The 17,404-nt window shown below is 35.1% G+C and overlaps 1 protein-coding gene across 2 annotated transcripts in view; it reads left to right on the forward strand.

The window, feature by feature from the left end:
* NBEA (neurobeachin) overlaps window positions 1-17,404 on the forward strand; it is an 835,554-nt gene that overhangs the window by 785,372 nt on the left and 32,778 nt on the right. For both annotated transcript variants that reach the window (XM_038414552.2, XM_038414563.2), the window contains one exon: window positions 9,640-9,792. In XM_038414552.2, coding sequence (XP_038270480.1) covers window positions 9,640-9,792 — 153 coding nt within the window. The remainder of the gene's footprint in view (window positions 1-9,639; window positions 9,793-17,404) is intronic.

The raw sequence follows: 17,404 nt of genomic DNA on the forward strand, positions 1-17,404 counted from the left end.
TATCTTAGACCTTGTCTGTAGACAATGGATTGTGTGATGTGGTCTGGATGAAAGCTGGAGGCATGTAGGTAAGTATAGCAGTCAGTAGGTTTCCGGTACAGGGTGATGGTTATGTGGCCATCGCTTATTAGCACTGTAGTATCTAGGAAGTGGACCTCTTGTGTGGACTGGTCCAGGCTGAGGTTGATGGTAGTGTGGAAATCGTTGAAATCTTGGTGGAATTCCTCAAGGGCCTCCTTCCCATGGGTCTAGATAATGATGATGTCATCAGTATAGCGCAAATAGAGTAGGGGTCTAAGGGGACAAGAGCTGAGGAAGCATTGTTCTAAGTCAGCCATAAAAATGTTGGCATACTGTGGGGCCATGTGGGTACCCATAGCAGTCTTGTTGACTTGAAGGTATAAATTGTCCCCAAATCTGAAACAGTTGAGGTTGAAGACAAAGTTCAGGTACCAGGTTTGCCGTGATGGTATCGGGGATGCTATTCCTGATGGCTTGTAGTCCATCTTTGTGTGGAATGTTGGTGTAGAGGGCTTTTACATCCATAGTGGCTAGGATGGAGTTTTCAGGAAGATCACCGATGGATTGTAGTTTCCTCAGGAAATCAGTAGTGTCTCGAAGATAGCTGGGAGTGCTGGTAGCGTAGGGCCTGAGGAGAGAGTCTACATAGCCAGATAATCCTGCTTTTAAGGTGCCAATGCCTGAGATGATGGGACATTCCCAGGTTTATGGATTTGGGGTAGCAGATAGAATACCCCCGGTCAGGGCTCTAGGGGTGTGTCAGTGTGGATTTGTTCCTGTGCTTCTTTAGGGAGTTTCTTGAGCAGATGATGTAGTTTCTTTTGGTACTCCTCAGTGGGGTCAGAGAGTTGTCTAGCAGCCTCTTGTTCATATTCCAACCTATTCATGATGATGACAGAACCTCCTTTGTCAGCCTTTTTGATTATGTTGTCAGAGTTGTTTCTGAGGCTGTGGATGGCATTGTGTTCTGCATGGCTGAGGTTATGGAGCAAGTGATGCTGCTTTTCCACAATTTCAGCTCATGCTCGTCGACAGAAGCACTCTATGTAGAAGTCCAATCTGTTGTTTCGACCTTCAGGAGGAGTCCACGCAGAATCCTTCTTTTTGTAGTGTATAAACTCCTTCTTATATGATAGTGAGCTTCTTGGTCTGAAGACTTTGTCCAGTTCAATAGGAGGACTTTTAATGAAGACAAATTATAAGACTAGCATTATAATAGCTAACATATCACTGTATCAAAATTCCACCTTAAGTAGTCTGTTTTTCTTTCAGTTCTGTTACACAGATCTTACGTTTCTAGAGAAAATGGCTTTTTATAGATGCTGAAAAAAGCAACTGTTATGCTTTCATTGTTGGACAACTCGTTACCGATGAAGTGAGCTGTGGCTCATGAAAACTTATGCTCAAATAAATTTGTTAGTGTCTAAGGTGCCACAAGTCCTCCTTTTCTTTTTGTGAATACAGACTAACACAGCTTCTACTCTGAAACCTACTTTAATTATGTAGACAAACTGCAGGGACTACTAAGAAGAGCAGCAAAATGATTAAGAAGCTGGACAAATTGATTTACAGAGAAAAATTATAAGAAATGTATATGGTTTGGCTAAATGATTCTAAAGGATGGGACAAGTATACAAATACTTCAGATGAAGAGTGAAAACTTCAGAGAAGAAGAGGAATTTCTCATGGACAAAGAGATATAAGTAAGAGTAATGGGATGAAATTTATAAAAGGAATATTTGGCCACATAATATGAGAACTTGCTCACAGTGAAATTTATTTGATTGTGCCACAGACTCTCAATGGAAGTAGTACAAAACCCTATTTCTTAAGAGACTGGGCAAAGCAATAGAAATATATTCTAGAGCAATCATGACTTGGCAAGAGGATGGATCCTCTAGGACCTTTCCATCTCTAAAGTCTGTTTCTTAGTGATAAATCAAGAGTGAATGTAGCAGCTAATTGTTGCTGTTTCTTATGGCTTAAGATCTTCATGAGGTACATTTCTCAATGCCATGACATCAGGATGAATTTCTCCTGACGACTCAGAGTGTATTCTATGAGAAGAAAGGAAGTTGAACTGTTATTAATTGTAGAAATATCCCATTTTTTGAGATCTGTTTGTTGCTGTTTGGATCTCTTTGCATACTTTTGACCCATGTTGTCAAGTACTCTTGCAGAATTTTTATTCTTTAATTTAGATTGTTAGTCTTACTGTCACATTCTTAAGATGCTGATTTTTAGTCTTCATATATTGTGGGGCAGATGGGAGATGGAGATTGAAGATTTCTAGTAGAAGTAAACTAGGTTAATTAAGAGTAATTGGCGCTTTCTCAATTTGAAATATCTAAACATCCACATTCTCTTGCTTCATAATTTCCACTCTTTACACAGTAGGTCTGAAAGTCATTGGACTAAGGTGGGAAGAAAATAAATATCGTGTACAGAGGCAAAAATTCTTTGACTGCATCTGCATATACAATAAATATGATGCTTAATGTGTGTACTATATCAGAGTTTGCAACAAATTTCTCTAAAACTTCATTCTAGCCCCACCTATGATCCCTGTAGTTCCACATGTGGCTTTTTGGAGGAGATTACCTTTTAATGTAATCCCATTTACTGTACAAGGGGTACGCTATACAAATTTTACTAATTCTACTGATATTCACCATTATGGGTATTAGATATAAAATACCACTCAAATCAATAAAATCCTCGAAAATTCGTAGTAATGTTAAATGTAACTATAGTAAATGCACCAGTTTCATTTTTTTAAATGTATCTGAGCTGAAAACCTGTTGGTCTGAGCAAATTAAAATGGCAGAGATTCCAAAATCCTTCAAAGATAACATATATATGCACATATATCCTTTAAAATTAGTAGTATTATGTGCTGGAATGTTACCATAGCTTTGGCTTTCATGTAATGTACGTACATTCAGGAAAATTTATACTTTTAAAAATTCTTTATCAGACTGTCTGATAAAAAGTCTTAACAGTTTATATTATGAATATGTTGATAGGATATTTAGATTTATTTTGAGAGAGAGGATGAATCAGGTAATTTTTAATTGACAATGTAGTTTTGTAAATTGAAATTCTAAAGCTGAACAAACAAAGAAAGCCCACAACATTAGCCTACTCTACTTTTCCAGCTGCAACCTTAATACTTTTAAATATATTTTAATCTCTTTTTAAAAATATAGTGCTTAAATCTCACCAAATAACCATCTGACATTTACCTGTCAATGTGTATTTATTTGAAAAACTGCCATTATGACACACTTTCTTTCTCGCGGTTTCTTCAATAGCTAAATTGTTTCACATTGAGATAATGAAAATAAGGCTGTGGTAGTTTGATCAGTTTGTAAAAAGCAAACCGTAATGTGCACTTAATGCTATCCCTTGGATTAGTTTTGAAAAATCTAACATATTTTAGAATTATGTGAAATGCATGATTAAAGATTTATTTTTACATTTTTTGGTCAGTGTATTTGAACTGTTTGGGTTCATTTTCAAAGAGACCCATTCACGTGACTTGAATAGAACAGAATTAATACAGCATGTGCTATATTAGCATGGTAACACACAAGGGAGAACCTGGATAAAATAGTTTATTTTATTGTGTCTCTATTTATTAATGTCGACCTTCTCCTGTGGTAATCAGTGCAAGCTGGAAGAAGAATGAATGTTAATAGAATGACCTTTCAGGAAACAAGTCACCTGGAAATGACCATAAGTTGGCCAGTCAGCTTTCACATCTTTTTTTTCCCCTTCCCTCCTCCCCTCGAGTTTTTGGTAACACTGACATCCAAAGAACTTACTGTTCAGACACTAATGTTTCCTACTGCCTCTCAAACTTATTACATTACTTTTTGAATAGAGTATGTAGGTGTCAGAAAAGGTAGCTATGACAAAATGTCATTAAGGTGACATAGTGTAAATTAATATAGTTAATGGAGATACTCATGACTGACTCATTGACCCAATACGAGGTGGTTGTGGAATTAATGGATGCCAGGGTATCAACCATTTAGGAAAAGAAAGAAAGAAAGAGAGAAAGAAATAGCAGCTTAAAATCTTGAAGTGAATTATATTAGAAAAGTGAAAACGTCTGTGTTGGATTTGATTTTACTAGTAGGCCATAAATGGTATACTCTTAGCAAAACATATTAAACTGAAATGTCAGATTTGATGCAAGTGGTATACAATTATGATAGTGTTAATAGTGGTCTTCTATCACCCCAAGACATACTTTTAAAGTTTAATTCCTAAGCACCTCGGATTTGTCACACGCTAGTAAATTAGAAAATGTGTTTCGGGATGTTTTCTCATACAAAGACACAAGGCATATAATACTATTAAATATACCTTGGGGTTTTAGTATAGCTATTAAAATAAACTAGAGATCACATTTACAGACATGAAATGTCTGTTATAAAATTCATTTGACCATTTTTACACTCCTTCATAGCTTTACTACATCATTCTTCATTTGAGAAAATCTAAGGTACTAGAGCTCCTTGAAAGGTAGCTGGCTATTAAGTGATGGAAAACTAACCTGTCTTATTAGATGTGTGAATGAAAGAGGAGCAGAGGAGGTTACCAGTTTCTGAGATGTAAAGGCGTACTAAATAGAAATTACCTCAAATGGATTTAGATCACTAGAATCCCTAGTTTTATTAACTCTTTGAACACTAGATATTTATTTTGGTAAGAATTAATGCGTGACAGATTATGCCATCTGAAAAAATTTGTTTGGACCCTTTTACATTTTGGCAATAGTTAAGAAGCCAGTAACTATCCTGCATATGTTAGTCTATGCAAAAGTATACTTCAGTTGAACAAAATACAGTAAAGAACATATTTGTAAAGAAAATTCATAGGTATATATATACTTTTAAGAAGTCAATTTTTATTTAATATTTATGATTTGTGAATGTTTTCCCTGCATTGCCCCATTTGATACTTATAAGCTGGTATAGGTCTTAGGGAAGCTTTTTGTGTTACAGTATATCACAGGGGTGGCCAGCCTGTGGCTCCGGGGCCGCATGCAGCTCTTCAGAGGTTAATATGCGGCTCCTTGCATAGGTGCTGACTCTGAGGCTGGAGCTCCATAAGCTAACTTCCAGTGTGCTGTGGGGTGCTCACTGCTCAACCCTCTGCTCTGCCCCAGTTCCTGCCACCACTCCACCCCTTCCCCCGAGTGTGCCATGCCCTTGCTCCTCCCACCTCCCCACCAGAGCCTCCTGCATACTGCAAAACAGCTGATTGGAGTGGGCGGGAGGCATGGGAAGGGAGGGGGAGGCGTTGATTGGCGGGGCTGCTGGTGGGCAGGAGGCACTGCAGGCTGGAGGGGGGTAGCGAATGGGGGGTGCTGAAATATTACTGTGGCTCTTTGGCAATGTTCATTGGTAAATTCTGGCTCCTTCTCAGGCTCAGGTTGCCCACTCCTGGTACATCATGTTTGCCATTTCATCCTGTTTGAAGTTGCTGTGGTTTAGGAAGAAAATACTTTTAGATTTGCTCTCATCAGCATTTTTACCCTATATTGGTGGCTTTTCTGAAAAGATCAACTTCTTAAACCATGGCCACTTCGAACAGTGAGAAACTTCCTAGCTTGGATTGAAGCAATTTGTTAATAGAAAGCATCGACAGACAATACATTCTAGGGTATCTAGAGCCGTGAGTGCCAACTTCTGGTAGATACACCGTTGCTGATCTGCCAGATGCTTTTGACTAGTATTCCAAGATGCTTTAAACATGAACTTCTTCACCAGTGCTCCCTTTCTACTGGGCAGACATTGTGGTTTGTAGCAGTCCATTATTTTATGAAAAATTACAGAATCCATACAAATGAATGAGAAGCAGGAGATACTGTTGGTTTAATTAAGGTTTTAGTGTTCCATCTAAAGCCGTTTGAAGTTAATGAAGATGCTCTTATTTAGTTTCTTTTTGGGTGATATATATTTGACAAAATATAACAGGGCTCAATCGGTTCAAACCGTGTGATTGTAAAGTTTGATATGCACATCTTGGAAATAATCTGCTTCCAATATCCACATGCAATAAACTAAAAGGGTATATCCTGATCTGACACTGGACAACTCAAGTAGATAGTACTCTGTACTACCACATGCAAGACTTGGGTTTAGTTACTCCTCTCCTGATCTCCAACCTAGCAGATTACAGCATGTCCTTCAGGGTGATGTGCTTATCTTGAATGGTATACTTGATTTTGCTTTCTGGCCATGATTTTGTTTAATCTTGACAAACTCCAAATGGAGTTTCTATTTAGTCCTCAACAATTATTGAGAATTATAAGCAGAATTATAATCTCAAATGGGGAAGGACAGTTAAGCTTTTTACCAAGTATGACAATTAAAAGTTCAAGTTGAATGTGTACAATTTAACACTGAAGAACGTTGTATTAAGGTGGAACATATGATTGGGCCTGAAATAAAAATTCAAAAGTTTCTCTGAGTTCCAAGTTGTTCTCTCCTTACAAATTTATCAGCATCCAGAGATGAAAACTGTTTAGACATTTAGGATGAAGCATTTGATAAATTTAGCTAGGATTTATCTTTAGCTGCATGGTAGACAATATGGAAAGTAATTATCACAAAGGATAGAAGACTTTAGAATATGTCTAGTATCCAAATAACAAAGAACTGGACTGAAGTGTAATAAATGTTGCATCTGTCTTTACAAAAGATGTTAGAGGTGACTTTGGGAATTACAGACCAGACTTCTCTATCAGGAAAATTGGTTGAAACAACATTTAAAAATGGACTTACAAAACACATAAATGAACATAACATGATAAGGACAAACCAGCAATACATCTGTAAAGGAAAATCTTACCTCTCTAATCTACTAGAATTCTATAACCATGTCAACAAAATAGCAAAGGAAAACCAGCTCAAATTCATTTGGCCTTTCAAAGAGCCTTTGATAAGATTCCTCAGAAGATGCTTTGAAGGAAACTAAATAGTTATATGGCGAGAGGTAAAAATATTGTCCTAATTAGAAACTGACAAAGAGGTAAAAAACACACGAGTAGGAATAAATGGTCAGTTTTCAAAATGTCAGAAAGTTAAGAGTGGGATGCCACAAGGTAGTGGTCAAGAAAGCAAACAAAAGGTTAAGATTAATAATGAATAGGAATGAAAATAATTCTGGAAATATCATACTGTTTTTACATAAATGGATATTATTCCCTCACCTGAAATACTATGATCAGTCTGCTCACCTTGTTTCAAAAAAGGATTTATCAGGAATACAGGGTGTTCAGAGATGAGCAACAGAACGGGATTAGCAGCCTGGAGAGAGTGCCATATGAGGAAAGATTAAAAGACTGGGACAGCTTACTTTCCAGAGAAGATGAGTAAAAGAGGTCATGCTAAATGACTACAAAATAATAAATTGTATAAAGGGTAAATAAGATGCTCCTTTCTCACCCTACAGGAACAAAGAAACATTGAATTTGTATGAATGGGATCAAATTTTAAATTGGTAATTTATTAATATGTAATTGTGTAGAACTCTTTGCCACAAGGTATCATTGAGGGCCAGAGGTTAGTAGGGTTCAAAAAAAAGTTTGGACATTTATTTGGATAATGCAGAATGTACAGTTACATCAGCTGCAAGAGTTTCACAGTATAGCTCTACAACTGAGAAGCTGCAGAGACTATATGTCTTCTTATATGTTACTAGAACAGCCAACTGTATAAAAATGTTATAGCCAGTCAAAAAATCAGCAATATTCACTGCATGGATTTTGTTCAAAATTTAAATGAAGATTTTATAAATTAGAAGTTAGTTTTTTCCATTGTATTCCTTTTCATTTTAATTATTTTGAGATGACATACGTTCACCACTCTTAGGCCAGCAGGCATCTGAAAGACCTCTGAGGGCTGTGTTTTGCACTACAGCATGTGTTGCTTTGTGGCAACTCATTATTCCACAGTTAGGAGTAGTTTTGCTGAGCTCTGGAAAGATAATTAGACCCTGTGCTGTCCCTGTGAGAATGGACAAATAGGGGTTCTTCAGGAATCTAAGAAGTCATGGGATGAGAGTCAGAAGGAGAATGGACAGGTTGTTTTCAACCATATCCAAGTGAATTTTTAGAAATCTCCTCAAATAAACAAACTAGAGGTGGTAATATAACAAGTTAGGATTCCCAGCCAAATAGTCTGTTTAACCCAGTATGATATGCAGGGTTTTTATCTTTTTTACATTACATTGTTTTAGTATTTACTGTGTGAATATTTTTTAAAAATGTTATTGTTTTACGTAGTTACAAGCTATATAATGAGCATAATGCATGTTCAGACATGTCTCATTTAATTACTATTTTACGTTGGCTAAATATTAATTAGTGTTGGTTTTTTTAGTCTAATTTGAATCATAGTGTTTGTCATACAGCATGAATGGAATAAGAGAACCAAATAAATTGTTCCACTAAAAATACTTAAAATTTGTATGTAAATATTCATATATTTGTTTTTTAATGGTAAAACTTGAAAGGGCCTTCTGTGCTTTAACTGCTCTATTCTCTGTAGAGTTGTGGATCAGATTTAATTAGATACTTTAGTGTCTGCAGTGATTTTTTTATGCTCTGTGTGTCTGCAGCCTTTGAAAAGACCACAAAGAGATTAAGGTTTCAGGTGCTGTGTCATCAGTTTTGATCATGTTACACAACAGAATGCCCTAATGCTTTTAATAAGGTAATTTAGTGAATTTAATCCCTATCTAGATATTAGAGAGAAGATGGTGGGGTTTAAAGCTGTAGCTTTTTCTATTATTGCAATTCAGTACCAGCTGCTTCCGTAATAGGCACCTACAAATTGTGATATTTATGGTGTCAAAATCATTGAATTTCAGCTTAGGACTTCATTTAAACTCTGATAAACTTCACAGTGGGCACTACTAAATATTAATACCAGCTCAGATTTGCTTCCTGTTTACTGAGCTTTCATAATTCAAGTTGCATGTATTTAAATTTTAAAGACATTTTGCCATTCTGACAACTTCCTTTCCATATTTGAATGTTGCTGACTGCAGAAAAGTCCACTCTCCTGAAACTGTTTTTGTTTATCATCATGTGCCATCTTTTATCCATAAAATTGTGTTATATCTGTTAATGCAATGGATAATATGAAAAAAAAGCAAAGAAAAATTAGGATTAAAATATAGCCGCCTTTTCCATGAAGATTTCTCTGGTTCTTCTTTTTTAAATAGTTTTGTTAAACAGCAGTTGGAAGATTTCTGATTACTTTCTAACATATTTAATTTCACAAAGGGTGAGAAGGTAGTGTTCTTCCTCACTCGTATCATTTATTGAAACAAGATTGAGGAAGACAAAAACCGTTTAATATATTATAACAAAATGTCTGCTCAAAGTTAAGAAAAAATATTATAAAAATTCTTCCTTAAACATCTCTTGTTCACAGAAATAAAAAATAATTCAAGTATGATTTTGTGCAAACGGGAAAGATTGTTTGTTTTTCTTATAAAGTTATTGTATGAGAAACAGAAATTCTGAAAACTTTAATTATCATGCAGCTGTTCTGTACATGTGCAAGGTAACACACTATGCTTTCTCTCTGCCAGGAGTTAATTCCAGAGTTTTACTACCTACCAGAGATGTTTGTCAACAGTAATGGATATAATCTAGGTGTCAGAGAGGATGAAGTTGTTGTAAATGATGTTGAGCTTCCCCCTTGGGCAAAGAAGCCTGAAGACTTTGTCCGGATCAACAGGATGGTAAGAGGGATTTTAGTTAAGCTTTAGTAACAAGTTCAGTGTTTTAACAAGCTAATATATCACTGACTTTTCAGCTCTTCAGAATTAGGGTTAAAATGCAAGAAGAAAAAGTGGGGGAGGAGTTTCCAGTCAGCTCTTATTTAACAGGACTCTTTACTGTACAATGATTTTTCTTCAATGAGGACCAATAATGGAATTGTAAATTCGGTTATTTGCTCCCTCAGGAGAAAGCAATTTGATGGGCCTCAGTTGGATAATCTAAAATATCCTGAAGAATTAAGAGCCCAGTCCTGCAAAATACTGAACATTTGCTGCAAATAAACACAAAGGGAGTTTGCAGGAAGTATTCAGCTCCTTGCATGATTGGACGCTGTTCAGTTTCCATTCAAAAGGAATTAATTGTTTGTGCAGAGATACTGAGCTACTGTGCCAAGTACTATATTTTCTGAACAGGTTTTGCAAAAGTAACCTTCCAACACAAATCACTACCAAGTGTGCAGAATTGTCACTATGAAACACCTTAATCTGTAATGTATACTTTTTGCATAAATAAAGTATTTTTCAATAAATTAATATACTTTCAAAGGAAAAGATATAGAGGTTTTAAGAGGAGACTGTTTCTTCGTCTCTGTTTTCAGCCATGGTATTTCACCTTCTGAGCATCTGTCAAATTATGTTGGTGACAAAGTGGCTCGATTAGTAGTATTGATATGTGTATTTATGCTTTTTCATGAAATTATAATAGAATTTTAGTGGAGCATATTCAGTAGTGTTTTCCATTACCCAGATCTGTGTTTTCTCTGCATACATGATTAACACTTGTTTTATATTTTGCAAGTCTGTTCATAATAAACTGAGCTTTTGAAAGATAGTCTGACCTTTGACACACATTTTCTCCTAGAATTAAAATCTATCTTAAGTAAAAATTATTTATATTTATTTCATCGGCCTATATTTACAGGATTTCTTACATATGTTAATATTTGTTAATGATAAAATTAATAATAAGATATATTTTTAACATTTTTAGAAAAAGGAAGGTATTTCATACACTATATCACAGTTCTCAACAACTTAATTACTGACTATTTTCCTGAAATGGATCTGACTCAAAATACCCACTGCTTACCTGTGCCTACAGATTCCCTCAATATATTTGTGCCCAAGAGGTGTATAGATCTATCTGCTTAGAGACCATTGCCTAAAACACCTTTTTTGGAGAAATGCTACTCCATCAGCTTATTGACATTAGCAATGCTGCAATTTAATTCCTAGAAATATATCTTTTAGGGAACGGTGCTTCTGGGATTCATGTAAAAACAGCCCTCTAAAGTTCAAAAGAATAACTGAATATTAAAACACCTACCCTATCTTATAACAAAACACTAGACACATATGAAAGAGGACAGTCTTGCACTGTTAAGGAAACACTAAATGGTATTTTCCTTCTAAAATATCTGACTGTGAATTATTTGTTTTACAGACATAGTTATTTTAACATTATTTTAAAACGTTAATAGTTACCAGAGACAATGGCAATGTATGGGTCCCAATGTTAATCTCACCAAAGTCAATAAGAGGGTTACTATTGACTTCAATGAGAGTAGCAGCAGGTCCATTTTCTTTGATTCCTTACTGAAATAAAATAAACAAACCACCATTTTTGGAGAAAATAATTAAACACGTACATAATTCAATTCCTACATGAAATTTTAGAAATATTTTTTATTCTTTTATACTAAAGTCAGTCTCATTTTATGTTTAAAGGTGTACAATTTTAAATAGGGAACAAAGACAATATGTGATGAGAAACAGTTTGAATGTATGCATGATGTGCTAATCTGTTATTTCTATTCTGCCATTTTGTTTCTGCTTTTGGAAAAATATCTTAAATATCTTAAAATATCTGCAGAAGTTTTGTGCTGTGATATTTATGATTGTTGGAGAAAATAGCTGTTTGCATGAATTTAAAGTATGGTATTTATGCCATTTACAATGCTTTGCATTTAATAAAGGATTGGAGCTAAAAGTTGGAAACACCATCCAAATGTTAGGTTTGCAGAGGGAAAAAATGAACTCTGTATACCCATAGGTATGCTCAGACTACTAGATAGGCTAATTTTAGGATTTATGGATTAGTTGAATTAGGGATTTAAATTGATTGAATACTTATCAGACTCTTAAATCCAAGAATTATCCAATTCACATATCATCCTAACCTACCTATCTTCCCTGACTTTAGCAGTCTACTGTTTTTGTCCAATTCTTGATGGGAGATATTTTCTGGATGATCTTCATTCATCCCAACATCTATTCCACAGTGAGTGGTTTAATCATTGTTAAAGATTAAGTCCAGTCCTCCACAAATCCATACAGTTTTTCAGATAGCAGGCCACCAGTCCTTCCTCGTCCTTATTTGGCAATAGTACGGCAGAAAATAGTCTTGGATTGCCAATGCTAATGGAGAAGAATCTTTATTCAGCCTGGGGTTTCTCAAGCCCCAACATATATAGTTCAGTAAACCAGAAGTAGCAGGACAGCATATTAATGAAATTTACAAATAATACTACATTGGGAAATGTAAGAAAAGAATAAAAAGGAGTATAGAGAAGTTTGAATAATGGGCAGAAAATACATTTGACATTCATCTTGAAAGGGATAAATACATATTCAATAGGAAGAAAAAATCTGGTAAGTAGTAATGTCAAAAGGGAGTTGGGGGTGATAATGAACAGCAAATTTGATAGGCAATTTCATTCGGCACCAAATATGGCAAGTGCAATTTTGAGCCCGTATATAGAATAGAGCACATAGATAGTCCCTTTATATGACTCTGGTGAGACTGCACCTGGAATACTACATTCATTTCTGGGCAACTAAAAGGCAGAAGGATATTGACAAATTATAGTGAGTTCAGAGAAGAGAAACAATGTGAATGAGGGTGGGACTATTTAAAGAGAATGAGGAGTTGTTGTTTTTTTAAGCTAAATGTGTGTAATGGGCTAACTGATAGCTAAGGCAGGGAAAACATCTGCAAAAATGTTATAAACACCAAGGAACTTGGAATAATAGGATTGAGTTTAGAAAGGGGAAAAAACAGATGGATTTATCAGAAAAACTTGATATTGAAATCTATTAGATTATGGAATGGATTTCTAATGCCCCTATCACTTCACATTTATAAAACTAGATTAGACTATATACAAGAAACTGTACTGTAGAAAATGTTTCTGAACTGTGGGAGGACTGAAAGGAGATGTCCTAATAGATCGTACCCATCTTTAATGTCTGATTCTACATGTATTTGGATTGTTCAGCAGATTTATTATTCAAATTGCCCATCTCTAGCCCAAAACTTTGGCTTGTCTTACAAAAATCTATCTAAAGAAAAATATAGCATGACAGTGGTACCGATATCTCTAAAATTAGGTGAGCTTGCCCCAAGAGCTGGAATTTGTTCAGCAGGCTTAGCAAAATGGATACTGTACATATTTACAGGGAAGCCACAGAAATCTGGAGGCTATTTCAAGACACTATGATCCTGATCCAGAGCCCATTGAAGTCAATGGGAGTCTTTCCATTATGTTGGATTGATAGGTATGTGATACCACAAACCATAGTGTGGGTATTCAGTATTTTCTAGTTGACAGATATTCATGTACATTTTGCTCATCATAGCCATATATAAATTATAATTCTATGTATGTGGACAGAAACACTTATTTACAACTTGCTTATGCATTCATAGATTGTTAAAATAACTAGAAATAAACAAATCAAGAGTTTCAGCATTACACACAGAATTTGACTTAGAGAGATGGCTCCCATCTAATCTATTGGCTAATAGGCTTTTTAGAATTGGGAAATGAGGGGTTTATGTAGGGTTTTTTCATACTTAATAAATATGTGCACTGTGGTGGAAATGGCTTTCCATTAAAATAAATGCCATGAAACTTGTGAAAATTGGTCTAATTAGAAAGTTTGGAAAAGTGATTGTTAGGTTACTTTTAAGAGCTGTTGTACATTCTAAAAGCACTCGATTTATACATCAGGGATTGTTGTACCAGTTTAATTTATCCATACATAGCTAGACTGATTACTACTGACTTACTCATGAAACATTAATAAAGCATTGTGTTCAATGCTAACATGATTATGGTCTGACCTCAGTGATGTCACAGAGAACAGAAGCAGTAAGTGTCCCTGATAACATTACCCTAATGCTGTGTTCATCAATCATAATCTACCATTTAAAAAAAAAAAAACCTTCCACAGATGTGTATCTGTAGTCTTACTCAGCCTCTCAATCCCAGCAGACTTCTGGGGGTTCTGAGAGCCAGAAATAGAACATATTCAGCCAGTAAGTCAGGCATGTTAAATTGAGGCAAAGAACTCTACTGTGAAACATTGAAGCAAAGCCTTTTTAATAAGCATTCCATAGTTTAAAAACAAAAGATGTGATCTGCTGTAATGTACATTAATTATAATGATATTTTGATGGTTGAACATGCATGTATTATATTACAAATTATAGTGTTGAATAAAATGCATTTATTATAAATGACATTTTTAGAAAGACCACTCGGTTTCTGGTTTTTGTAATTCATATTTCTTCTATATTTGTTATTAAGGATGAATTTTCATCCTTTCTGTAGAATGATTTATATACACAATTTTTAGCTAATATTTACATTTCTGAATCATTTCATGACTACTCAGAAGCTTGGGTAATATTTCCTGGTTAACAAACATTTAATATATAAGTTGAAACCTTGGTGCACTAGGGTTTTGGTAGATAGGGTGAGTGCCTATTTTTCATCTAGATAGGAGCTGACAATGTTTTGCACTGAGTAACACAACATGAGAAAATTTCATTTTGCTGTGTTGGTGGTAATTTTTTGTTTGGTATTATTTTGTATGATTGTCAGGATTCTTACTTAACACGATATAAACATATTTAATTCAGAGCAATTTAAATCTAAATATGACAGCTGCAGTTGTACACAATTATTATTGAGAAAACACAGTTTACATAGCAAAAGAAGCCTGATTAACCTTACTATACAGAGAACCCCATTCAGGAGGCATCTTCCTGTGGAAAGAGATGACCCTAAAATATCCCAAATGCATTGAATACAATTCTACTCAACCGTTACTAGACAATCACCTTCCTTAAACAACCAATTTTTTTTCAAATTGCAATATGTTTAATGTTTTAAGGCCAGGGAAGAAGAGGCTATAATAGTAATCAAGACAGGAAATGGTTGGGGTCTGAACCTAGAGTCTTATCTGTGTTGAAGAGAGAAAAGTTTGGATCTTAAAAACATTGACTAGGAGGAATCAGCACAATTTATGCACCATTTGGGTGTGCCACCTTTTAAAAAATAATTAAAATCTTTTTACCAAAAAGAACAAAACATGAAGGAAAAAATGTGACTTGGTGGTAGAATGTCTCCATTTGAAGATGAAGCTTTCATCACATCTAGCAGTGCCCCAAACAAATTTAATTCCACACCTCCCTCAAATATTTGTTTCTGTGTATTTTTGAATTATGGACAGAGAACACACTGGGTAATAGCTGGTTGCCATTTAAGAGTAAACATCTATAATAGTTATTAATTATTGCTGTGCTCCCTTTAGACAAAAATCATGAAAATTTTATTTATTTATTTTTAAAAATTTATTTACTTGTATTTCAGGCTGGAAACATGCATGGCAGTGCCAGCCCTAAAAGAATGATTATGCTAAATGGCCCTTGAAAATGTGTTTTATAATAATAAGCATGACATATCTTAAAGATATTTTATTACCAATGTGTGTGTTATGTTACAATTGTACCTGGAAATTAATGATAACACAAAAAATTCCCACACCCCGTTTTCCTGACACTACTTCACATATCCTCCAGGAAACTGGTACACACATTGTTGGTATTATATAAGTAGTGAATTTTCAAAAGAGAAAAGGGTAGTGGGTTTGGTAGACCAAATTAGAGAAGAGGAGTCTGTGTAGTGAATAGCGTGAGTAAAGATACAGTACAAAGAGAGGTAGAGAAATAGGGTATCAAGACTGACAGTGGAAAAAGTCAAACATAAGCCAAATCCAGATTGTAAAAGGTTGAAAGGATATCTGAGGTTTCCAAAGGACACCTCTGTTGCTTTATCACAGCCATTTCAATAATCTGTAACAAAAAGGGAAGACTGTAGTCAGGACAATAACTGGTGAAATTGTCAGCCAATAGTACATTTGTTGAGCAAGGTTCTAACGTCCGCTTGTTCAAGGGAAATTGAGACCCTGCCCTCCCATAGGAGGGCATTACTAATATCAGTCAACACTGGACCCAGTACTTCCCCACTTGATTATATTATACATGAATACAGGTTGAAGTTACCACCACACAGCATCTCTAGAACTTCACTGAGGAAAACTGGAGAGAATTCTCAGAATTTGGCCTTGTATTGTCCCTTCCAGATATTGATCTGCTACCACAAAAATATCTAAATGAGCTACCTATGCAAGTGCTGACTCTTAGGGCACAGAAGTCTCAATATTCTTCACACTGACAGTAGCATGTATTTGGAATTAATTACTGCCCGTACTTTTCTAACTTAAAGGTATTAGTAGTAAAGCTGAATGATATATTTTTTTTTAAAAATAGTCTATTTGCCAAAAAATCCAGTTTCAGTTTGATCAAAATGTTTGTGTGTTCAGGTCAAATTCAGCAAATAGTTTCATCTGAATAAAAAAAAATGGAAAGGAGAGGTAATTCTGAAAACACCTAACAACGTTTCATGTAAAAATTTTGCTATTTTGGTTCAACACAAATTTTTGTTTCTGATTTTTCAGGTTGGTCACCAAACCAAAAAATCAATGTTTTGTCCATCTCTTATTACTAGTAGTATTGTATTACTATAATTCAAATTTATACAAGGTGTTGTAATTCAGGGACACAGATATATCCAAGGCCAATAGTGTTAGGAATTGTTTGAAAACTTATAATCCTTTGGGAACTCTAAAGTCTCAGATTCAAAATAATAAAAGATTCAAGTCATCACAAATCTCCCACAAGCTCCTACTACATTTAGTCATACAGCACTTTAATGGGATTTTTCACATACTCAGTATAATAAATATGCTTGTTGAATTTTTAAAAAGCAGACAAAAGATATGAAATTCTACTTCTAAAATGAAACTCATTTGTGCTTCATAAAATAGAGAAGTTATTAAAGAACAGTTCATACATGTGAAAATATGACCTCATCAAAACTGCCAGTGTTAGTAAGACTCACTCTGGAATGATGAGCTGCTGAGTAAGTATTGGCCATGCAAGTTAAAATGGCCTTAGGGCAACTTTGAACCTACACACCCAACAATGATGGGGGAGGGGAAAATATTAGCGATTGTAGTACTGTATGTCAAATATGCTTATTTGGCCCTGTCCTTTCTTTTTTATAATTTTACTGTCCCCTTTTTAAACAGCTGCTGCTGCTTTCTCAAACCCGGCCAATTCGCCTTGAGATGATCACAGGCACATTGGAACAGCTTGTATAGTGGGGGTGCTGAGAGCCATTGAACAAAACTGTCAACCCTGTATATGATGGAAGCCACTTCA

Source organism: Dermochelys coriacea, chromosome 1, assembly GCF_009764565.3.
Source record: "Dermochelys coriacea isolate rDerCor1 chromosome 1, rDerCor1.pri.v4, whole genome shotgun sequence".
In the NCBI taxonomy this organism is placed as follows: Eukaryota; Metazoa; Chordata; order Testudines; family Dermochelyidae; genus Dermochelys; species Dermochelys coriacea.